The sequence below is a fragment of the Heptranchias perlo genome, chromosome 38 (assembly GCF_035084215.1).
Source record: "Heptranchias perlo isolate sHepPer1 chromosome 38, sHepPer1.hap1, whole genome shotgun sequence".
Lineage (NCBI taxonomy): Eukaryota > Metazoa > Chordata > Chondrichthyes > Hexanchiformes > Hexanchidae > Heptranchias > Heptranchias perlo.
In genome coordinates, this window is record NC_090362.1 from 6,226,554 (window position 1) to 6,252,749 (window position 26,196).

The following is a 26,196-nucleotide window of genomic DNA, read 5'->3' on the forward strand; positions in this document are numbered from 1 at the left end:
TTTTGAGGTAGGCAGGCTGTTACTAGTGGGGTGCCGCAATGATCAGTGCCGGGGCCTCAGCTATTTACAATCTATATTAATGACTTAGATGAAGAAACCAAGTTTGCTGATGATACAAAGCTAGGTGGGAAAGTAAGCTGTGAGGAGGACACAAAGAGTCTGTAAAGGGATATAGACCAGTTAAGAGAATGGGCAAGAAGGTGGCAGATGGAGTATAATGTGGGGAAATGTGAGGTTATTCACTTTGGTAGGAAGAATAGAAAAGCAGAATATTTTTTAAAAGGTGAGAAACTATTAAATGTTGGTGTTCAGAGGGAATTGGGTATCCTTGTACACGAAACACAAAAAGTTAACATGCAGGTACATGGAAGACAAATGGTATGTTGGCCTTTATTGCAAGGGGGTTGGAGTACAAGTGTAAGGAAGTCTTGCTGCAATTGTACAAGAGTAAGGAAGTCTTGCTGCAATTGTACAGGGTTTTGGTAAGACCACACCTGGAGTACTGTGCACAGTTTTGGTCTCCTTATCCAAGGAAGGATATACTTGCCCGAGAGATGGTGCAACGAAGGTTCACTAGATTAATTCCTGGGATGAGAGGGTTGTCCTATGAGGAGAGATTGAGTAGAATGGGCCTATATTGTCTGGAGCTTAGAAAAATGAGAGGTGATCTCATTGAAACATATAAGATTCTGAGAGGGCTTGACAGGGTAGATGCTGAGAGGCAGTTTCCCCTGGCTGTAGAGTCTAGAACTAGGGGGCATAGTCTCAGGATAAAGGGTCGGCCATTTAGGACTGAGATGAGGAGAAATTTCTTCACTCAGTGGGTTGTGAATCTTTGGAATTCTCTACCCCAGAGATGTGTGGATACTTAGTCATTGAGTATATTCAAGAATGAGATCAATAGATTTTTGGACTCTAAGGAAATCAAGGGATATGGGGATTGGGCGGGAAATTGGAGTTGAGGTTGAAGATCAGCCATGATCTTATTGAACGGTGGAGTAGGCTCGAGGGGCCGTATGGCTTACTCCTGCTACTATTTCTTATGTTTTGAAAAATTGCATCTTTTTGATTCATGCAAAGGCTATGAAAAACCTACGTCAAAATATGACATAGTATCAGAGCTTTGAAATCTGAAATAGTGAAAGCATATAGAATCATAGAATCATAGAAGTTACAACATGGAAACAGGCCCTTCGGCCCAACATGTCCATGTCGCCCAGTTTATACCACTAAGCTAGTCCCAATTGCCTGCACTTGGCCCATATCCCTCTATACCCATCTTACCCATGTAACTGTCCAAATGCTTTTTAAAAGACAAAATTGTACCCGCCTCTACTACTGCCTCTGGCAGCTCGTTCCAGACACTCACCACCCTTTGAGTGAAAAAATTGCCCCTCTGGACCCTTTTGTATCTCTCCCCTCTCACCTTAAATCTATGCCCCCTCGTTATAGACTCCCCTACCTTTGGGAAAAGATTTTGACTATCGACCTTATCTATGCCCCTCATTATTTTATAGACTTCTATAAGATCACCCCTTAACCTCCTACTCTCCAGGGAAAAAAGTCCCAGTCTGTCTAACCTCTCCCTGTAAGTCAAACCATCAAGTCCCGGTAGCATCCTAGTAAATCTTTTCTGCACTCTTTCTAGTTTAATAATATCCTTTCTATAATAGGGTGACCAGAACTGTACACAGTACTCCAAGTGTGGCCTCACCAATGCCCTGTACAACTTCAACAAGACATCCCAACTCCTGCATTCAATGTTCTGACCAATGAAACCAAGCATGCCGAATGCCTTCTTCACCACCCTATCTACCTGTGACTCCACTTTCAAGGAGCTATGAATCTGTACTCCTAGATCTCTTTGTTCTATAACTCTCCCCAACGCCCTACCATTAACGGAGTAGGTCCTGGCCCGATTCGATCTACCAAAATGCATCACCTCACATTTATCTAAATTAAACTCCATCTGCCATTCATCGGCCCACTGGCCCAATTGATCAAGATCCCGTTGCAATCCCAGATAACCTTCTTCACTGTCCACAATGCCACCAATCTTGGTGTCATCTGCAAACTTACTAACCATGCCTCCTAAATTCTCATCCAAATCATTAATATAAATAACAAATAACAGCGGACCCAGCACCGATCCCTGAGGCACACCGCTGGACACAGGCATCCAGTTTGAAAAACAACCCTCTACAACCACCCTCTGTCTTCTGTCGTCAAGCCAATTTTGTATCCAATTGGCTACCTCACCTTGGATCCCATGAGATTTAACCTTTTGTAACAACCTACCATGCGGTACCTTGTCAAATGCTTTGCTGAAGTCCATGTAGACCACGTCTACTGCACAGCCCTCATCTATCTTCTTGGTTACCCCTTCAAAAAACTCAATCAAATTCGTGAGACATGATTTTCCTCTCACAAAACCATGCTGACTGTTCCTAATTAGTCCCTGCCTCTCCAAATGCCTGTAGATCCTGTCCCTCAGAATACCCTCTAACAACTTACCCACTACAGATGTCAGGCTCACTGGTCTGTAGTTCCCAGGCTTTTCCCTGCCGCCCTTCTTAAACAAAGGCACAACATTTGCTACCCTCCAATCTTCAGGCACCTCACCTGTAGCGGTGGATGATTCAAATATCTCTGCTAGGGGACCCGCAATTTCCTCCCTAACCTCCCATAACGTCCTGGGATACATTTCATCAGGTCCCGGAGATTTATCTACCTTGATGCGCGTTAAGACTTCCAGCACCTCCCTCTCTGTAATATGTACACTCCTCAAGACATCACTATTTATTTCCCCAAGTTCCCTAACATCCATGCCTTTCTCAACCGTAAATACCGATGTGAAATATTCATTCAGGATCTCACCCATTTCTTGTGGTTCCGCACATAGATGACCTTGTTGATCCTTAAGAGGCCCTACTCTCTCCCTAGTTACCCTTTTGCCCTTTATGTATAAAATTATGGTTTTGGGTAAACATGACATGCCAGATCTGGAAGAAACCGTACCGCCCTCAATATCAAATACCCTAAATTACATCAATATTATATCCCCCAACTCTGCCTGAACTGAGGCCCACTCAGTATAAACTACAGCGCTGACTAGTCCTATCCCTGCTTGCCTCACTACAGCCTTTGGAAAGATTCTGCGCTACGTTTGGCTTCAGTTCTAATTCTTCCAGCTGTATAAATTCTTTCATTGTCTGGGTGTCTGGTAGGAAATAGGAGGAGATTAAAGGGGGAAGCTTTCCTAGACTAGTATATTTACTGTTATGATGCATTTGAATTTGGAAAATTGTATATTAGATTGAATGGCTATCTTTATATTCAGACAGTTTGTTTTAATATAACGTGCAGTATAATAAACCAAATTTGTAATTGCATTTAACAGCTGTCAGTTTGTCAAGAAATGTCACACAGAAATTCTGGATCAGAGTTTCTGCAGACCACACATAGAAAATAGCTAAATTGCAAATGTTCATGTCACAACTGATTGAACAAATAATTCCTGCAATTAAATTGAAAAAATACATTCACTCAGATGAGATTAGAGGTATCTATAATGGACTATTAAACAAGGTGAAAATTAGAAATGAAGTTAAACTTCAGCTTCAGAATAATCTAACTTCACGTCATCTTAAAATCCAGAGCACAGGAGTACTAATTCACAATGTTTCAAACATTTACCACTAAGAATAAGGATGTAAATCTCACCCACAACCCTCCTTGACTAAACTCACCCCCATTAGATTGATGGAATAAATGCATACTAACTGCTAGGCCAGATTTTCCTTAGTTTTACTGCTTAGTTTTGGGTATTCTTCTAGTGGGCAGGGTGAAAAATTGGGAATGGACCCATTCCATCCATCTTTTTGTCCGGGATTACTTCTGCCTGACGTGACCGCCTAAGTATGGATAGACATATTGAAATGAGGCAGTAATTACAGTGTGATAACACATATGTCCTATTTTTCATCATTACTGCTTCAGTTACACTATATGTCGCTAACACCTATTTAAAGCAGGTGTCCAGTGTTGCCAGGCACTAGAAAAAACGGAAGCCAATTTATATTGTCACAGCAGATAATTAGAAAAGTTGGCTAAACCCTTAATTTTTCCATCAATTTAAAAAAAACACTCACTAAACTTCAAAATCTTTTGTGTCTGTTGAATTGGGGTTTCCACTTTTGCCCTTCACCAATTCTATAGGGGCCCCTCTGGGATTTCCATTGGGAATACCTCTCTATCTGCTTTTTGGAGGAAGTAAAAGAGTAGGAACAGAGGGAGGCCACACACCATGGGAGGCAAGTACCCCACTCCATAGAATATACAAATCATTTGACCCAGAACCGGTGTATGCAGAGATGCATGTCACAAAGGAACCCAATAATGAATTATTCCACATGCTGCAACATGACCTGCACTCCAACTCCACTGTAGGTGCTGCACTGCCATGATTGTCAAGGTTACCACCAATTAAAATTTTTATGCTATAGAGTCATTCCAGGCTTTCTAGTGGGATATCAATAACATTTCTCAATCGGTTATGCATGGTTGCATCAAACAAGTCAGAGATGCATTGTTTTGCTAGCGCAAGACAGCTCATCACCTTCCCTATGAATAATCATCAGCAGCAGGATAGGGCACTACAATGTTACTGAGTGGAAGTGTTCGCCAAAGTACAAGCACAGACTGTTTTTAAGGTCTATAGTGGGTGGTCCACTGGAGATTGGCATGAAGCTATCACATTTCAGAATGGCCTGCAGTGCTGTTACACTATGTGTCATGGTGTGCCAGATGCCGCCATTGGCTGCTCCAGTTACCCTGCCATCTCCTGCATGTCCTGGAAGATCATACCCACTGTGTGCACATATATGTGATGGTCTGCAAGCATTCTTCTTTTAAGGAGATAATGTCATGATCTGGGTCCCGAAGCTCTTCAGTAAATGTCCAATGTCTCCTGGTCCACTGGTCAAGAACGTATGCCGTCTCAACTTCCACCCCCAGCCTCTTCTGACCATCATGTTCTTTGCATCACTGTATATCCTTGGGTGGCTATCTCTTGGCTGGTATCTGGCCGAGAGAGGGCAAATGATGGCTTGTTAATGCAGTGCTAGTAGGGCTGGGAACAGGGACCTGACAGATCTTTGATGTCCTCCTTTGCTGCTTCTTGCTGTATGACATCCGGAAGAGCAGAGGAGAATTTAAAATGTGTTTCAGAACAGCAGAGTTCATGTGACTTGCAGCACATGGAGTTACATGAGGCTATCATAACCAAGTTTGCTAGCAGGTTATAGCATGAGAAGGAAGAGAAGCAGAATATGATGATAAACCTGCAGTTGGCACCTGACCTCTGACTTCTTCTCCTTCTCCCGACTGGTTCCTCAGCTACTGCAGTGCTTACTCCTCATGTTGGGTGGGGTGTTATGGCCAGTCTTCCCCTTGCATTATGGGCTGTCTTCTCTATGAAGAAAAAATGTAAACAGTGTTGATGCTCTCTGGTTGCCATGAGATGCAGTCCAACCCATGTGTCAGCAGACAGGGCATTTTGGGGTGACGACAGGTGCATGAAACAAAAATATCACGTGAGACTCTCTGTGGGGTCCTTCCATGCAAGGCTGTGAGTGGAGGAATACTTGCAGTTGAAGGTTGGCAGTATAAAGTGCCCAATAGAATCTCCTGGATATTAACGTTAAGCTCTTGAAAAACTTCAGCATAATGAGGGGAAGGTGGTTGTTAGTGTCAAACACAGTGAATTCTTGGAAGATTTATCTGACTCTTATTACCTTGTCTGACTTGGCCATATTATTAAACTTCTAACATTGAGTTGCTTTGTGGAGGGCCATAGACTTTCTGTCAAAGCCACCTCCCTCAACTGTGCCTTGGTTGTTTCTTTAGCTGACATCCTCCCTTGCATTCCAAACAAGACGCTCCTTACCTTGATCTGGGCAGTGTAACCTTTATTTCTGACCCCATCGACAGGCACATGGCTCTGTTAAGGAGTGAGCATGTGCCTGGGTTATGTCAGGCCGATTTACATGACCTGAACCTGCAAATATAGCTGACTGAGGTCAGATCAGGCAGAGCTCTCCTTCTGACGAGTGCTCAGGTAGGGTGATGGGAGAGGTAAAATCAGGCCATAGATTTCTGCCAAAGATTTATTGGAAGAATTGCATTTGCAGCACTCCGCAACATTATTTCCATAAATGCTAGGTTCTGAATAGTCGTCATGTCATTCAAGCAATCCCAAAATTAAAAAGACCACCTAATAGCCTTGAATGAACAGTAGAATCCTAGCCATAACTTACCCAAGAGCCTTGGAACTGATGGAAGGAACTATCTTTGTAGCAGTGAGGGTTAGACCCTTTCAGCTGAATCAGTTGATACAGTGCCATCCTGTACACTTAACCCTATATTGAATGGGGCTCATGGTTCTGGCTCTTAGGGGTGGAGCACCATGGAGAAAATCCTATTGGGCCTGTCTTCACATCTTCAATCCTATTCTTTGAGCATCACGTTCGATGTGTCCCTTTCAGACTGGGTCTCACAAATGAATTTTGGGCATCTGATTGCCAAATCAAGCTGTTTGGAATAAAAAACAGACTAGCTGTTAGAACAATATGACTGGTTCTTCTGGCTTAAACTGCATTCCATAATAGTTCTTTGAATGGATAACATCATAGTGGCCAGTACATCAATAAGCAAGGAAGCATGATGTGCAAATTTCTGTGGAGTGATACCCTCGATTTGGTGTGACGCCGTAGTTCATTCAGCACATCTTCCAAAACCTACAGGGTATAAAGTGCCTAGTAGCAAGCTAGCTAAGCAGAAATAAATCTTATTCCACAAATGAACCATTTTATGAGACTATGGGGGTAATATTCAACTTAGGTGGGGGCACAAAATGGGCAGTAATGGATTGACTGCCCAATGTACATCGGGTGTTGTTTTTATTTGTTCATGGGATGTGGGCTTCGCTGGCAAGCCAGCATTTATTGCCCATCCCTATTTACCCTTGAGAAGGTGCTGGTGAGCCGCTTTCTTGAACCGCTGCAGTCCGTGTGGTGAAGGATCTCCCACAGTGCTGTTAGGTAGGGAGTTCCACGATTTTGACCCAGCACCGATGAAGGAACTGCGATATATTTCCAAGTCGGGATGGTGTGTGACTTGGAGAGGAACATGCAGGTGGTGTTGTTCCCATGTGTCTGCTTCCCTTGTCCTTCTAGGTGGTAGAGGTCACTGGTTTGGGAGGTGCTGTCGAAGAAGCCTTGTCGAGTTGCTGCAGTGCATCCTGTAGATGGTACACACTGCAGCCATGGTGCACCGGTAGTGAAGAGTGTGAATGTTTAGGGTGGTGGATGGGGTGCCAATCAAGCGGGCTGCTTTGTCCTGGATGGTGTTGAGCTTCTGTTATCATAGTTATCATAGTAGGTACAGCACAGGAGGAGGCCATTCAGCTCATCGTGCCTGTGCCAGGTCTTTGAAAGAGCTATCCAATTCATCCCATTCGCCTGCTTTTTCCCCATAGCCCTGTAAATTTTTTCCCTTCAAGTATTTATCTAATTCCCTTTTGAGAATGACTACTGAATCTGCTTCCACTAATCTTTCAGGCAGTGCATTCTGGATCATTACAACTCATTGCGTGAAAAAATGTTTCCTCATGTCGCCTCTGGCTCTTTTGCCGATCACCTTAAATCTGTGTTCTCTGGTTACCATCCCTTCTGCCACTGGAAACAGTTTCTCCTTATTTACTCTATCAAAACCATTAATAATTTTGAACACCTCTATCAAATCTCCCCTTAATCTTCTCTATTCTAAGGAGAACAACCCCAGCTTCTTCAGTCTCTCCAATGAAATCCCTCATCCCTGGCACCATTTTAGTAAATCTCTACTGCATCCTCTCTAAGGCCTTGACATAATTCCTAGAAGTGAACATAATACTCCAGCTAAGGCCTAACCAGTGTTTCATAAAGGTTGAGCACAACTTCCTTGCTTTTGTACTCTGTGCCTCTATTAATAAGGCCCAGGATCCCATACGTATTTTTTTAAAAGCCTTCTCAACTTGTCCTGCCACCTTCAAAGATTTGTGTATTGCACCCCCAGGTTTCTCTGTTCCTGCACCCCCTTTAAAATTTACCATTTAGTTAATATTGCCTCTCCTTATTCTTCCTACCAAAATGCATCACTTTACACTTCTCTGCATTAAATTTCTTCTGCCATGTGTCTGCCCATTTCACCAGTCTGTCTATGTCCTCCTGAAGTTTGTTACTATCCTCCACATTGTTTCTGCAAACTTTGAAATTATACCCTCTATACCCAAGTCCAGGTCGTTAATATATATCAAAAAGAGCAGTGCTCCTAATACTGACCCCTGGGGAACACCACTATATACTTCCCTCCAGTCTGAAAAACAACCGTTCACTACTGCTCTCTGCTTTTTGTCCCCTAGCCAATTTTGTATCCACGTTGTCACTGTCCCTTTAATCCCATGGGCTTTAATTTTGCTAACCTGTTGAGAGGGAAAGAATAAAAACATTAACTCAGGTTAATGGATTGCGCCTGGCATAATCTATCTTCCATTGTGCATTTATAAACAAGCCAACCCCTGCATGAAAGGAACTCCTCCCACATTACAGGCACATTATCTGCTGGGCCCAATTCAGTACAATTGGGATATCAATTCTCCTTTGAGGCCTGCACACATCAGCTTCCTCATTACCATGCGTGAAGTATTCTTCATGTACTAAAGGAATCCTTGCAATGCGTTTGGCTGCCTCACTCTGGTTCCTAGGATGTGAAGACCCACCACCTAAAATTCAGCGTCATTTTTAAAAATTATTCGTTCACGGGATGTGGGCGTCGCTGGCGAGGCCGGCATTTATTGCCCATCCCTAATTGCCCTCGAGAAGGTGGTGGTGAGCCGCCTTCTTGAACCGCTGCAGTCCCTGTGGTGACGGTTCTCCCACAGTGCTGTTAGGAAGGGAGTTCCAGGATTTTGACCCAGCGACAATGAAGGAACGGCGATATATTTCCAAGTCGGGATGGTGTGTGACTTGGAGGGGAACGTGCAGGTGGTGTTGTTCCCATGTGCCTGCTGCTCTTGTCCTTCTAGGTGGTAGAGGTCGCGGGTTTGGGAGGTGCTGTCGAAGAAGCCTTGTCGAGTTGCTGCAGTGCATCCTGTGGATGGTACACACTGCAGCCACAGTGCGCCGGTGGTGAAGGGAGTGAATGTTTAGGGTGGTGGATGGGGTGCCAATCAAGCGGGCTGCTTTATCTTGGATGGTGTCGAGCTTCTTGAGTGTTGTTGGAGCTGCACTCATCCAAGCAAGTGGAGAGTATTCCATCACACTCCTGACTTGTAGATGGTGGAAAGGCTTTGGGGAGTCAGGAGGTGAGTCACTCAATGCAGAATACCCAGCCTCTGTCCTGCTCTCGTAGCCACAGTATTTATATGGCTGGTCCAGTTAAGTTTCTGGTCAATGGTGACCCCCAGGATGTTGATGGTGGGGGATTCGGCGATGGTAATGCCGTTGAATGTCAAGGGGGGGTGGTTAGATTCTCTCTTGTTGGAGATGGTCATTGCCTGGCACTTATCTGGTGCAAATGTTACTTGCCACTTATGAGCCCAAGCCTGGATGTTGTCCAGGTCTTCATGCATGCGGGCTCGGACTGCTTCATTATTTGAGGGGTTGCGAATGGAACTGAACACTGTGCAGTCATCAGCGAACATTCCCATTTCTGACCTTATGATGGAGGGAAGGTCATTGATGAAGCAGCTGAAGATGGTTGGGCCTAGGTCACTGCCCTGAGGAACTCCTGCAGCAATGTCCTGGGGCTGAGATGATTGGCCTCCAACAACCACTACCATCTTCCTTTGTGCTCGGTATGACTCCAGCCACTGGAGAGTTTTCCCCCTGATTCCCATTGACTTCAATTTTACCAGGGCTCCTTGGTGCCACACTCGGTCAAATGCTGCCTTGATGTCAAGGGCAGTCACTCTCACCTCACCTCTGGAATTCAGCTCTTTTGTCCATGTTTGGACCAAGGCTGTAATGAGGTCTGGAGCCGAGTGGTCCTGGCGGAACCCAAACTGAGCATCGGTGAGCAGGTTCTTGGTGAGTAAGTGCCGCTTGATAGCACTGTCGACGACACCTTCCATCACTTTGCTGATGATTGAGAGTAGGCTGATGGGGTGGTAATTGGCTGGATTGGATTTGTCCTGCTTTTTGTGGACAGGACTTACCTGGGCAATTTTCCACATTGTCAGGTAGATGCCAGTGTTGTAGCTGTACTGGAACAGCTTGGCTAGAGGCGCAGCTAGTTCTGGAGCACAAGTCTTCAGCACTACAGCTGGGATGTTGTCGGGGCCCATAGCCTTTGCTGTATCCAGTGCACTCAGCCGTTTCTTGATATCACGTGGAGTGAATCGAATTGGCTGAAGACTGGCTTCCGTGATGGTGGGGATATCGGGAGGAGGCCAAGATGGATCATCCACTCGACACTTCTGGCTGAAGATGGTTGCAAATGCTTCAGCCTTGTCTTTTGCACTCACGTGCTGGACTCCGCCATCATTGAGGATGGGGATGTTTGCAGAGCCTCCACCTCCCGTTAGTTGTTTAATTGTCCACCACCATTCACGACTGGATGTGGCAGGACTGCAGAGCTTTGATCTGATCCGTTGGTTTTGGAATCGCTTAGCTCTGTCTATAGCATGTTGTTTCCGCTGTTTAGCATGCATGTAGTCCTGAGTTGTAGCTTCACCAGGTTGGCACCTCATTTTTAGGTACGCCTGATGCTGCTCCTGGCATGCTCTTCTACACTCCTCATTGAGCCAGGGTTGATCCCCTGGCTTGTTGGTAATGGTAGAGTGAGGAATATGCTGGGCCATGAGGTTACAGATTGTGCTGGAGTACAATTCTGCTGCTGCTGATGGCCCACAGCGCCTCACCAAGCCCAGTTTTGAGCTGCTAGATCTGTTCTGAATCTATCCCATTTAGCACGGTGGTAGTGCCACACAACACGTTGGATGGTGTCCTCAGTGCGAAGAGGGGACTTCATCTCCACGAGGACTGTGCGGTGGTCACTCCTACCAATACTGTCATGGACAGATGCATTTGCGACAGGTAGATTGGTGAGGACGAGGTCAAGTTAAGTTTTTCCCTCGTGTTGGTTCGTTCACCACCTGCCGCAGGCCCAGTCTGGCAGCTATGTCCTTCAGGACTCGGCCAGCTCGGTCAGTAGTGGTGCTACCGAGCCACTCTTGGTGATGGACATTGAAGTCCCCCACCCAGAGTACATTTTGTGCCCTTGCTACCCTCAGTGCTTCCTCCAAGTGGTGCTCAACATGGAGGAGGACTGATTCATCAGCTGAGGGAGGACGGTAGGTGGTAATCAGCAGGAGGTTTCCTTGCCCATGTTTGACCTGATGCTATGAGATTTCATGGGGTCCAGAGTCAATGTTGAGGACTCCCAGGGCCACTCCCTCCTGACTGCATATCACTGTACCGCCACCTCTGGTGGGTCTGTCCTGCCGGTGGGACAGGACATACCCAGGGATGGTGATGGAAGAGTCTGGGACGTTGACTGAAAGGTATGATTCTGTGAGTATGGCTATGTCAGGCTGTTGCTTGACTAGTCTGTGGGACAGCTCTCCCAATTTTGGCACAAGTCCCCAGATGTTAGTAAGGAGGACCTTGCAGGGTCGACTGGGCTTCGTTTGCCGTTGTCGTGTCCGGTGCCTAGTGGTCCGATGCCGGTTGGTCCGTCCGGTTTTATTCTTATTATGATTTTTGGTAGCGAGATTTTACAACTGAGTGGCTTGCTAGGCCATTTCAGAGGGCAGTTAAGAATCAACCACATTGCTGTGGGTCTGGAGTCACATTTAGGCCAGACCGGGTAAGGACGGCACATTTCCTTCCCTAAAGGACATTAGTGAACCAGATGGGTTTTTACGACAATCTGGTAGTTTCATGGCCATCATTACTGATACTAGTATTTTAATTCCAGATTTTTATTTAATTAATTGAATTTAATTAATTGAATTTAAATTCGCCAGCTGCTGTGTCGGGATTTGAACTCATGACTCTGGATTTTAGTCCAGGCCTCTGGATTACTAGTCCAGTAACATAACCACTATGCTACTGTACCCATATTTACTATATGAATGATCTGGATTTAGGAATTGAGGGCACAATTGAAATTTGATAATGACAGCAAATTAGAGGTTGAGTGTTGTTGGAGATGCACTCGTGCAGGCAAGTGGAGAGAATTCCATTGCAGTCCTGACTTGTGCCTTGTAGATGATGGAAAGGCTTTGGGGAGTCAGGAGGTGAGTCACTCATCGGAGAGTACCCAGCCTCTGACCTGCTCTTGTAGCCACGGTATTTATATGGCTGGTCCAGTTAAGTTTACGGTCAATGGTGACCCTCAGGATGTTGATGGTGGGGGTCTCGACGATGGTAATGCTGTTGAATGTTAAGGGGAGGTGGTTAGACTCTCTCTTGTGGAGATGGTCATTGCCTGGCACTTATTTTGTGTGAATGTTACTTGCCGCTTATCAGCCCAAGCCTGGATGTTGTCCAGGTCTTGCTGCATGCGGGCACGGACTGCTTCATTATCTGAGGGGTTGCGAATGGAACTGAACACTGTGCAATCATCAGCGACCATCCGCGTTTCTGACCTTATGATGAAGGGAAGGTCATTGATGAAGCAGCTGAAAATGGTTGGGCCTAGTTACTGCCCTTAGGAACTTCTGCAGCAATGTCCTGGGACTGAGATGATTGACCTCCAACAACCACTACCATCTTCCTTTGTGCTAGGTATGACTCCAGCCACTGGAGAGTTTTCCCCCTGATTCCCATTGACTTCAATTTTACTAGGGCTCCTTGATGCTAAAACCAGTTAAATGCTGCCTTGATGTCAAGAACAGTCACTCTCACCTCACCTCTGGAATTCAGCTCTTTTGTCCATGTTTGGACCAAGGCTGTGATGAGGTTTGGAGCCGAGTGGTTCTGGCGGAACTGAAACTGAGCATCGGTGAGCAGGTTATTGGTGAGTAAGTGCTGCTTGACAACACTGTCGACGACACCTTCCATCACTTTGCTGTTGATTGAGAGTAGACTGACGGGGCGGTAATTGGCCGGATTGGATTTGTCCTGTTGACAGGACATACCTGGGCAATTTTCCACATTGTTGGGTAGATGATAGTGTTGTAGCTGTACTGGAACAGCTTGGCTAGAGGCGTGGCTAGTTCTGGAGCACAAGTCTTCAGCACTGCAGCTGGAATGTTGTCAGGACCCATAGCCTTTGCTGTATCACTCAGCCGTTTCTTGATATCACGTGGAGTGAATTGAATTGGCTGAAGACTGGCTTCTGTGATGGTGGGGATATCGGGAGAAGGCCGAGATGGACCATCCACTTGGCACTTCTGGCTGAAGATGGTTGCAAATGCTTCAGCCTTGTCTTTTGTACTCACGTGCTGGACTCTGCCGTCATTGGGGATGGGGATGTTCGTGGAGCCTCCTCCTGCCGTTAGTTGTTTAATTGTCCACCACCATTCACGACTGGATGTGGCAGGACTGCAGAGCTTTGACCTGATCCATTGGTTGTGGAATCGCTTAGCTCTGTCTATAGCATGTTGCTCCCGCTGTTTAGCATGCATGTAGTCCTGAGTTGTAGCTTCACCAGGTTGGTGCTGCTCCTGGCATGCTCTTCTACACTCCTCACTGAACCAGGGTTGATCCCATGGCTTGTTGGCGATGGTAGAGTGAGGAATATGCTGGGCCATGAGGTTACAGATTGTGGTGGAATACAATTGTGGTGTAATACAATTCTGCTGCTGCTGATGGTCCACAACGCCTCATGGATGCCAAGTTTTAAGCTGCTAGATCTGTTGTGAATCTCCCCCATTTAGCACGGTTGTAGTGTCACACAGCACGTTGGATGGTGTCCTCAGTGTGAAGATGGGACTTCGTCTCCACAAGGACTGTGCGGTGGCCATTCCTACCAATACTGTCATGAACAGATGCACCTGCGACAGGGAGACTGGTGAGGACGAGGTCAAGTAGGTTTTTCCCTCTTGTTGGTTCGCTCATCACCTGCCGTAGGCCCAGTCTGGCAGCTATGTCCTTCAAGACTTGGCCAGCTCGGTCAGTAGTGGTCTTAACAATCCACTCTCGGTGATGGACATTGAAGTCCCCCACCCAAAGTACATTCTGTGCCCTTGCTTCCTCCAAGTGGTGCTCAACATGGAGGAGGACTGATTCATCTGCTTAGGGAGGACGTTAGGTGGTAATTGGCAGGAGGTTTCCTTGCCCATGTTTGACCTGATTCCATAAGATTTCATGGGGTCCAGAGTCAATATTGAGGACTCCCAGGAGCACTCCCTCCTGACTGTATACCATTGTACCGCCATCTCTGGGTCTGACCTGCCGGTGGGACAGGACATACCCAGGGATGGTGATGGAAGAGTCTGGGACGTTGACTGAAAGGTATGATTCTGTGAGTATGGCTATGTCAGGCTGTTGCTTGACTAGGGATGGCTCTGTGGGATGTGCGATAGCTCTCCTAATTTTGGCACAAGTCCCCAGATGTTAGTGAGGAGGACTTTGCAGGGTCATCTGGGCTTGGTTTGCCTTTGTCACGTCCGTTGTCTAGTGGTCCGATGCTGGTGGTCCTTCCGGTTTTATTCTTATTGTAACTTTCTGTAGCGAGATTGTACAACTGAGTGGCTTGCTCGGCCATTTCAGAGGGCGATTAAGAATCAACCACATTGCTGTGGGTCTGGAGTCACATATAGGCCAGACCGGGTGAGGACGCAGGTTTCCTTCCCTAAAGGACATTAGTGAACCAGATGGGTTTTTACGACAATCTAGTAGTTTCATGGCCACCATTATTAGTTTTTTTAATTCCAGATTTTATTTAATTAATTGAATTTAAATTCCACAGCTGTTGTGGTGGGATTTGAACACATGACTTCGGGTTATTAGTCCAGGCTGCTGGATTACTATCCAGTAACATGACCACTATGCTACCGTACCCATGTGTAAGTGGCGGACGGTCTGCTACCACCACCAAAGTTTTTCTTTAAGATCTCCTAGAAATACTTGTTGGACTTGTTCACTTTTGAAAATGTCCATGTTGATCTTTAATCATAGAGTCTGTAAGTTCAGTGCAGTTATTGTATGGCCTTATCTTTTCTGTAGTAGTTAATTAAAGTATGTTGCAGCCCATCATGCCTTTGCTGGCTCTTTGAAAGAGCTATCCAATTAGTCCCACTCTCCTGCTCTTTCCCCATAGCCTTGTAATTTTTTTTACCTTCAAATATTTATCTAATTCTCTTTTGAAAGTTACTATTGAATCTGTTTCCACCACCCTTTCAGGCAGTGCATTCCAGATCATAACAACTCGCTGTGTAAAAAAATTTCCTTTGTGTTGTCTCTGGTTCTTTTGCCAATTACCATTAATCTGTGTCCTTTGGTTACCGACCCTTCTGCCACTGGAAACAGTTTCTCCTTATTCACTCTATCAAAATTGTTGATGATTTTGAACACCTATTAAATCTCCTTTTAACCTTCTCTGCTCTAAGGAGCTTTTCCAGTTTTTCCAGTGTCTCTATATAACTGAAGTCCCTCATCCCTGGTATCATTCTAGTAAATCTCTTCTGCACCCTCTCTAAGGCCTTGACATCCTTCCTTAAGTGTGGTGCCCAGAATTGAACACAATACTCCAGCTGAGGCCTAACCAGTGTTTTATAAAGATTTAGCATAATTTCCTTGCTTTCATACTCTATGCCTCTATTAAGAAAGCCCAGGATCTCATATGTTTTTTTAACCGCCTTCTCAACTTGTCCTGCCACCTTCAAGGATTTGTGTATATACACCCCCAGGTCTCTCTATGTTCCTGTATACCCTTTAAAATTGTATCATTTAATTTATTTTGCCTCTCATTCTTTCCACCAAAATGTATCACTTCACACTTGTTCCTCTGCATTAAATTTCATCTGCCATGTGTCTGCCAATTTCACCAGTCTGTCTGTGTCCTCCTGAAGTCTGTTATTATCCTGTGAAAAGTAATCCTGATGACTGTGAATTGTGCTCTGATTTCCTGTGAGAGTACATACTTCTCTAATTTCCTAGTTTATTCTCTTCCCATCCTTCATGTTACGCAACAATTGCTTTAGGCAGCACAGGTTGATAATCTGCACGCAGACCTTTATGCACTTCTTGAGTTGGTCCTCTAGAAATGCATGAGGTTTTTCAAAAAATGGCTCTGGCCTCTACACACAGCCGTCTCACAGTAGTATGTATTTCCTCAATTTCAATGATCCAAAGTTACAAGAATAGTTCTGATTGTACCATGCTATACAACAAAATTCAATTCTACTCTTTGCCCTTTTGGAGTTATGTCCTTCTTGCTTAGTAAGGTGAATGTATTAGTTCTGCAGTAGGGGAAGTTCTAGTACCCAACTTCAATTAATCTGAAAGTAATGGTCTGACTTGATTGGGACAGAAGTCTTAATGAAGTAACATGTTAAGTCATAAGATTATTAGAGACTACTCTGCATAATTTTTTTAAATGCTCTTCATTGACGCAATCAAGACTGTAACCTCAGTTTTGTGACATGGCACAGGCCTGCTATTGTACCATCCTGGACAAAGGGTAAGGTCCACTGTTACAGATGCTATACATGTATATGACTTATCAACTTTCTATATACATGAGCTACATTCCTGGTTCTCAGTTTATCAGAGGCTTTGAGTGTAATGGATCCTAGGACTTGACTGATTTCAATTCATAAGTATTTCTACATTTAATCTTTTTTGGATGAACTTGTAGCTTGGCCTAGACACTGGAAAGAGCAGGCTGTGGCTTCAAAAATTGTCGTGTTCCTTTATCTTAGCTTGAGAGCTAGCAGGTAGTGCGAAATGTATACCACTGTCTGAGATCATTCTATATATTAAATTGGCCTGTTAAAAGTGACTGGTTTGAGTCTTAAGTGGAAAATCTCCAAAAAAAAAGTGTCTGGGATTTGAATTTAATTCAGTCAAATCTTGTTTGGTGAGATTCAATACTGCTAGAAGTTGGTTACATTTGTGAATTCCATTTGTCTCTGGGCTATCACTGCAGAATATATTTCAAAGTGGGACAGCCTTTATTAATTGAAAATTATACCTTTTTATCTTCCTTTGTGCTTTGGTCATCAGATCAAAGAGACATATTTTAACCAAGCTGGTGTCCTATGCTCTTCAGTTCACATGTTGGTTTGGTAAATGATACCAGCCACAACCTGAAATACCTAAATGCCCCGATCCCAGGAAGCGGGTTGGGGTTAGGAGTGTAAATAATGGTGACTCACTCCGTGCACTTAACGCTTGGGGAGCGGGGACCACAGAAAATTTGACCCTTTCAAATTTGTTGATAAAATTTCCTGTATTGATGAGGATAGTGGATAAACAGATAATAATTGTGGATGGTTTATTGTTGAATAATATTGAGATGGTGCAATTGTTGAAAATTAAAGGATAAGCTAATGAAATATTTTCACTTTCTTTGGCAGATGTGGATGAATGCCAAGCCATCCCAGGGAGCTGTCATGGGGGAAACTGCATAAACACTGTAGGCTCCTTTGAATGCAAATGCCCAGCTGGACATAGGTTTAGTGAAGTAACTCAAAAATGTGAAGGTAAGACAAAAGCATGTTATAGATCAACACACATCAAATATACTCTAAAAGCCACTGCTTTTAATGTTACAAACTGCTGGTACTTGCATTCTGTAATTTTACACATGGATATGAACAAAAAGCATTTATTACTAAATAACTCATTCTGCCTTGATTCATTTGCCCACAAATCCCATCAATAATAGCCATGATAAAACATGTACTTGTTCTATAAGATCTATCCCAGACTGTATTTATGGCTCTAACAAATGGATTTTGAGTAGCATGTAGATGGCAAATACAAATACTATGGTCTGTTAAACTGCACATTAATTAAAATGAATTGTTATGTTATCTTATATATATTAATAAATAAATATATATATACTGCACTACTGTGGGAAGGCTGTATGTGGAGGCCAGAGTCATTATTTGAAACAGCTCATGCATTTCTAGAGGCCAACGGAAGATGTGAAGGCCTGGGTGCAGATTATTAACCTGTGCTGCCTAAAGCAGTTGGAGTGAGAATAAACTGGAAAAATAGAGAAGTATGTACTCTCACAGGAAAATAGAGCACAATTACAGACATCAGGATTACTATTCACAGGATTATAAAAGATTTCAGGGAGGACATAGACAGACTAGTGGAATGGGCAGACACATGGCAGATGAAATTTAATGCAGAGAAGGAAGTGTGAAGTGATGCATTTTGGTAGAAAGAATGAGAGGCAATATAAATTAAATGGTACAGTTTTAAAGGGAATACAAGAACATAGAGACCAGGGGGTGCATGTGCATAAATTCTTGAAGGTGGCAGGACAAGTTGAGAAGGCGGATAAAAAAGCATATGTGATCCTGGGCTTTATTGATAGAGGCATAGAGTATGAAAGCAAGGAAGTTATGCTAAACCGTTATAAAATACTGGTTAGGTCTCAGCTGGAGCATTGTGTTCAATTCTGGGCACCACAATTCAGGAAGGTTGTCAAGCCTTAGAGAGGGTGCAGAAGAGATTTACTAGAATGATACCAGGGAAGAGGGACTTCAGCTGTGTGGAAAGACTGGAGAAGCTGGGGTTGTTCTCCTTAGAGTAGAAAAGGTTAAGAGGAGATTTGATAGAGTGAATGAGGTGAAACTATTTTCAGTGGCAGAAGGGTTGGTAACCAGAGGACACAAATTAATGGTAGTTGGCATAAGAACCAGAGGCGATACGAGGAAACATTTTTTTACGCAGCGAGTTGTTATGATCTGGAATGCACTGCCTGAAAGGATGGTGGAAACAGATTCAATAGTAACTTTCAAAAGAGAATTGGATAAATACTTGAAGGGAAATAAATTGCAGGGGAATTGGACTAATTGGGTAGCTCTTTTAAAAAGCTGGCACAGGCACGATGGGCCGAATGGCCTCCTTCTGTGCTGTAACCATTCTATGACTATGACTATGACATTTTCTATTAATACTGAAACTGCAGCAGCATTTCCTTCATTAATGCCCTGCCCATTGAAGTAAGCATTAGTGCAGGAATGAAGAATCTATCCATGTGGATAGGATTATTTGTCATTATGAAATTAAGATTATATTGTTAGCCTGCAGGATTGCAGTTTACATTGTTTCCTAATTGCAGTCTCTTCATACTTCATCAATGCAATTGCTCTCCTGACGGTGTGGTAGACTTTTGAAATCACTAATTCTCTCTTCAACGCTTCATCTCTACTGCAGCTACAAACCTATTTTTAGGTGCTCACAAGAGTTTGTGTTTTGTTAATAAAAAAATTTGCTGTATCTTAAAATTACACTGAAATTGCAACATGGAAACAGCCCATTCAGTCTAACCTGTGTTTGGGTTTATCCTCCTGTGCCCAGCCTGTTCCCATATCCCTTTCTTCGCCTTTCCTTCAACCACCTATCTAACCTATTAAATGTTAGCAGTCTCTGTTTCAATCATAAACACCAGTAGTGCATTCCACTGTCTCATAACCACCCGTGCAAAAAAAGGTTTCTCCTCTTCTGTCTGAAATCTTTTATATTTAATCTTCTATCTATGTCCCCTTGCACTAGGACCCTCAACAGCTGGAAATAGTCTGTTTCTATTTATTCTCCCATTCCTTCATAATTTTAAATACCTCTACCGAATCACCCTATAATCTCCTCTGTTCTAATGAATACAATTTTCTAGTCTTCATATTTGTATTTCCTCATACCAGGCAGCATCCTCGTGAATCCGTGTACCGTCTCAATTGCCTCAACACCCTTCCTATGGTGTGAAGCCCAGAACTGCAAGCAGTACTTCAACTGTGGTCTTACTAAGGTTTTATATAGATTCACCATTACATCTCAACGTTTATATTCTATACCTCTTGTTGTAAAACCCAGTATTCCAATAGCTTTTTTTTATGGCTTCAAGCACTTAACGTGCTGCTTTTAATGTCTTGTATACCTGAACTCCCAAGTCCCTCTGTTCTTCTCTGTAAATAATTTGTTTAATGGTTTGGTCTCTTATACTAAGAGGCTGCGAGTATGTCTTGTTCCAAAGTATGAAGGTTTTATGAATAAGTTACAACACAAGAAATAACTGTGTTAAAATACAATAGTACAATTCTAGCATACTAAATAAGACGTTGGGATATAATCTGGCAAATCTTCACGTCGACAATGTTGATCAGTCCCAAAAGCCCTTGTGATAACAGTTGAGCAGTCCAGTCTTCACTCTGAGAATATTCTAACTAGTATGTTATTAGTCTCGATTTATATACATTATAACCTCCATCACCCATTCTCCATCACCCAACTTTCCCCCATTCAAAGTATAATTATTACATTTTTTTAACCAAAATGCACCACCTCACATTTACTGACATTGAATTCCATCTGCCACTTTTTTGCCCATTCCACCATCTTATCAATATCCCCTTGCAGCTTCCTTTGGTCCTCAGAATTCTTTACTATGCCTCTTATTTTGTACTGTTTGCAAATGTGTCTAGCCCGCTTTCCAAATTATTGATGTACACAGTGAACAGAAGCAGTCCCAGAACAGAACCCTGTTCGACACCACTACTCGCTTTCAACCACTCTGAGAAACTGCGTTTAACTCCTACTCTCTGGTACCTCCCTTCTAACCCATTTTAATCCAATTTGCTACTCTTCCCCTAATCTCATACCTGTAACCTTCTCCAATAGTCTCCCATGTAGTACCTTGTCAAAGGCTTTCTAAAAGTCCATGTACACCGCATCCACTGTATTTCCCCCAGAACTATATCTGCTGCATTTTCCCCAGAACCAGATCTGCTGCATTTCACCCATTCACCATATCTCTCACCTCCTCAAAGAACTTTATAAGGTTAGTCAAGCATGATCTTCCTTTCTGAAACTTGTGTTGGCTGTTTCAAATCATTTTCTTTTCATCTAGATATTTAGTAAATTTATCTTTAATTAAAGATTCCTAAACTTTCCCAACCACAAATGTTAAACTAACTGGCTTGTAACGACCCGGGTTAGTTCACTCCCCCTTTTTGAAAATAGATATTACATTGGCCACTCTTCCATTCTCCAGCACACATCCTGGAGTTAGAATACATAGTCAATAGAACCCTGAAATATAATTTCTAGGGCCTCTGCTATTTCTTCACCCTTTTCCCTTAGGATTCTTGGATATATCCCATCAGGATCCTTCCTTTAGTTTAACTAGCTTCTCTAATAGTTTTTATGTATTATAATATCTCTCTTGTCCCATCTTACATTTAATATTTCTCTTTTTATTGATTTATTTGTAGAATACTGTTCTTTCTAATATTTTTTGAGATTCTCTCCTTGCTTTCCTCATCCCTCTCTTAACCTATTTCCTTTAAGTTGATCACTATTCAAAGATCTCTGATGACAGTACCCATGTGTGGATGTTAGCTAAGGACAGGATAATGTTTGGATGTAAGGCCCCAACTCTCAGTCAAAAAGCCTGCTGCAGTTCCCTCTCAACCCTCATATATGAGGAATGGCCACTTGCATGAGGCACCGGAGGACAGCCAACACCCATGGTACTGTGCCTCAGCATGAGTTGGTCTCTTTAGCACAGCAAGTGAGACATTTTAGGAGGATTTTTTAAATAGTTTATTTTGGCAAAACAATCCCTCAGTTTTATTGCTTTGCTGAAAGTGTGATAGATGGAACTTCTGCATGCTGCTTTCACCTGCCAGTACCCTGTCCAGTATCCTAGTGCGGGTGTCGTTTAAATAATAGGGACAGGCCCCAATTTCTGTAATTGCACAATAGGGGCAGTTGCCATACAGACATATCAGAAACACAGAGCAGCACCCTGCTGCTTCAAGAAGGAGAGCCACAGGCTTAGATTGGGCCGAAGACTGAGGTGTAATTTTTTTCTCTGTTTCACCTGAGAGAACCGAAAGCCCGTTGAGAAATAGTAAAGTAGGGTTAGATGCTTGGTGGAGAGGGAAGATAGAGTAGGCCAGGAGATGGATTACATATAAGTGGATTGATCATCATTGTGACCATCACTGTGTTTGAAACAGGATCTGTGCCGACTCAGTAGACGTCGGTCCCATTGGGGCTACTGTACACTTTTGCTGGAATTCCCAGGGTAGCCTATGTATGTCCCTCCAGACAGTCTCAAAGTGCTGGCTTGATGTGAGTTGGGGGAGCAGGAGATACGTTCGTACCCTGGAAGTGTTACTTGATGTGCAGTTTAAGTGGGGCAGAAACCCAGTGCTTCTGGGTTACATCCCAAATTGTGTCCTCTACCACTACAATTCCACCCCCAGGAAATAATTGTACAAAGGCCAAAGTATGACTGCAGTGCTAGAGGCCAGAACAGGATACTATAGGGTGGGACGATGGGTTGGTGGAGGCGGGGGGGGGGGAGAGAGGAAGGTTAGAAGCCAAGGGGTAAAAGAAGAGGGGAGGGAGGTAGAGTGCAGTTATATGTTGAGAAGGGATGTTTTAACTGGCACATGTTTAGAGGCCAGGGAGACCACCGATGCCCTAGGGGGAGAGAATCAAAGGCTGCTGGAGTGGGGATGATGCCTTCTGTTTCCTCTAGGCCTTGTTTACCTTATGCCAAAGGTTTGTAGAATTAAAGAGTGAAGGTAAAGCAGGGTTACAGGCAGAGGATGAAAGGGGCAAAGTACAGTAGGGTTACTTGGTGGGCGGCAGAAAGGGGAAAGTTAGAGCAGGAGTAGAGGCAGAGGATGAAAGGTACAGTAGGGTTCGAGCTGGGGTGGGGGGGTGGTGAAGGAAGTGGAACGCAGAGCAGGATTAGAGGCTGGTGTGAAGGTAGAGCAGAGTTAGAGACCACTGATGCCCGAGGGGGAGAGAATCAAAGGCAGTTGGAGGATGCTGGAGTGGGGATGGTGCCCTCTATTACCTCTAGGCCTTGTTTACCTTATGCCAAAGGTTTGTAGAATTGAAGAGTCATACAGCACAGAAAGAGACCATTTGGCACATCGTACCTGTGCCAGCTCTTTGAAAGCTATACAATTAGTCCCACTCTTTCCCCATAGCCCTGAAAATTGTTCCTTTTCTAGTATGTACCCAGTTCTCTTTTTAAAGTTACTCTTGAATCTGCTTCCATCACCCTTTCAAGAAGTGCATTCCAGATCATAACAACTCATTGCGTTTAAAAAAAATTCTCCTCATCTCCCAAAACACATTTTATGGCAGTTGTTAAGGTTAGCTTCCCATTGTAATAGAAACTAATTGGTTTGCAACTTCTGTGTTAACTATTTTATAAATAATTTTTTATATGTATTTGTTTCATTTTTTCCTTTTCTCACCAAATACTGAAATATCTGGCTTGGCTCGCATTCTTTGGGAATTTCAGGCAGATTCACTTTGAAGACTACAAAAAGATTCCTGTCATTTTGAAAAGCCCAGATGAACTCTGGTTTGAAAAGGATAGGATGATTTAAAAAAAACTTAAAAACATAGACTTGAATCAAACAGAATCTAAATAACTCTTTTAAATTCAAATAAATGCCAATCAGACACATATTTGAACTAATCACACAGCATATTTGTATTTGATTTGAGTGGTTTACTGTCCTTTGTTGCCAGCCATATTACCCTGGTGTACTTTGTTTCTCATACTTTAGCTTCCCTCTGTTTTGCCTCTTGTAATTTAGTCTTCTTGTTCGATACCAGCAGATCCTTAATCACTGGAATTTGTAAGTTATCTTTCAACAATAACAACAACTTGCATTTCTTTAGTGCCTTTAATATAGTAAAATGTCCCAAGGCGCTTTACAGGAGCATTATCAAACAAAATTTGACACCAAGCCACATAAGGAAATACTGGACATGTGACCAAAAGCTTGGTCAAAGAGGTAGGTTTTAAGGAGCTTCTTAAAAGAGGAGAGAGAGGTAGAGCAGTTTAAGGAGGGAATTCAAGAGCATAGGGTCTATGAAGGCACGGCCTCCAATAGTGGAGCGATGAAAATCGAGGATGCGCAAGATGCAAGAATTGGTGGAGCGCAGGGATCTCGGAGGGTTGTAGGGCTGGAGGAGGTTTCAGAGATAGGGAGGGGCGAGGCCATGGAGGGATTTGAAAACAAGCATGATAATTTTAAAATTGAGGCGTTGTCAGAGCGGGAGCCAATGTAGGACAACGAGCAGTGGGGTGATGGGTGAAAGGGACTTGTTGCGAGTTAGGATACGGGTAGCAGAGTTTTAGATAAGTTTAAGTTTACAGAGGGTGCAAGGTGGGAAGTCGGCCAGGAGAGCATTGGAATAGCTGAGTCCAGAGATGACAAAGCTACGGATGAGGGTTTCAGCAGCAGGTGAGCTGAGGCAGGGGCGGAGATGGGCGATGTTAATAAGGTGGAAGTACGCGGTTTTGATGATGGAGAGAATATGGAGTCAGAAGCTCAACTCAGGGTCAGATAGGACGCCAAGGTTGTGAACGGTCTGGTTCAGCCTCAGACAGTGGCCAGGGAGAGGCATGGAGTCGGTGGCTAGCGAACGGATTTTGTGGCGGGGACCAAAGACAATGGCTTCGATCTTCCCAAAATTTAATTGGAGGAAATTTCTGCTTATCCAGTTCTGGATGTCGGACAAACAGCGTGACAAATCAGAGGTAGTGGAGTGGTCGAGAGAGGTGATGGTGAGGTAGTGCTGGGTGTCGTCAGCATACATGTGGAACCTGACGCGTTTTCAGATGATGTCGCCGAGAGGCAGCATGTAGATGAGAAATAGGGGGCCCAGGATAGATCCTTGGGGGACTCCAGAGGTAACGGTGCGGGAGTGGGGAGAGAAGCCATTGCAGGAGATTCTCTGGCTATGAGGGAATAGATAGGAATGGAACCAGGCGATGGCAGTCTAACTCAGCTGGACAACGGAGGAGGCATTGGAGGAGGATGGTGTGGTCAACCATATCAAAGGCTGCAGACAGGTCGAGATGGATGAGGAGGGATAGTTTACCACAGTCACATAGGTTATCATTCGTGACTTTGCTAAGATCCATTTCAGTACTGTGGCAGGAGCATAAACCTGATTGGAGGGGCTCAAACATGGAGTTGAGGGAAAGATGGGTGTGGATTTGGGAGGCGACAACACATTCAAGGACTTTGGAGAGGAAAGGGAGATGGGAGATTGGAGATGGGGTGGTATTTTGCAAGGACAGAGGGGTCAAGGGTGGTTTTTTGAGGAGGGGGTTGATTTGAAGGGTAGAGGGACAGTACCCGAGGAGAGAGAACTGTTAACAATATCAGCTAACATGGCCAGGAAGAGAAATTGAATGGCCATCAGTTTAGTGGGAATAGGGTCGTAGGAGCAGGACGTGGGTCTTAGGCAAGATGAGCTCAGGGAGAGCATGAGGGGAAATAGGAGAGAAACTAGAGAAAGATGCAAGTACAGGGCTAGTGCAGGGGGGAACCTTGGGCGAAGTTTGGCTTGGTGGGCTGGGGAAGAGAGGGAAACGGCAGAGGCAACTGAACAGATGGTCTAATCTTAGTGACATAGAAGTCGATGAACGCCTCGCACCTTATACCGAGCATTTATTGTCCTTTGTTGACAGCCATACTACCCTGTGCTAACTTTTGTGTATTCAGGTCTGGTGTACTTTGTTTTTCATACTTTAGCTTCCCTCTGTTTTGCCTCTTGTAATTTGGCATTCTTGTTCAATACCAACAGGTCTTCAATCACTGGAATTTGTCAGTTGCCTTTCTAATATCCAATGTGGCTTCTAATTGGTTCTAAATCTCATAAGTGTCCTTTATGAATGTCTCTGCTTTTAATCTGCTCACTGAACATTTATCTGGGCTAGCCATCATTGGCTTGAATGTTGTTGCAAAATTTTAGATATATTTATCTTTCTCCTCTGATTGTCATTGTTTTCTTAGAACCTTCAGCCATTTATATGGCCCCCCTGCCCCTACTGATCTGATTAAGGTGTGTTTCTTAAATAATGCCTATGGTGCTTTGGAGGGTTGTATGTCCTTTGATGTAACTGATGCAACTGTCTCAATAACTATCAGACTCCCCCATCTCCATCCCACAGAGCATTTGATGTACCCTAAGTGCTTCT

General features: G+C 43.9%; 1 protein-coding gene across 4 annotated transcripts in view; it reads left to right on the forward strand.

Annotated features, from left to right (window-relative positions):
• The window catches only part of LOC137304686 (fibrillin-1-like), a 462,162-nt gene that overhangs the window by 127,024 nt on the left and 308,942 nt on the right, over positions 1–26,196 (forward strand). For all 4 annotated transcript variants that reach the window (XR_010958610.1, XM_067973343.1, XM_067973344.1 and 1 more), the window contains exon 7: positions 17,567–17,692. Coding sequence is in view for 3 of the 4 variants with exons in the window: in XM_067973343.1 (XP_067829444.1) it covers positions 17,567–17,692 (126 nt within the window). In the remaining variant the exon portion in view is untranslated. The remainder of the gene's footprint in view (positions 1–17,566; positions 17,693–26,196) is intronic.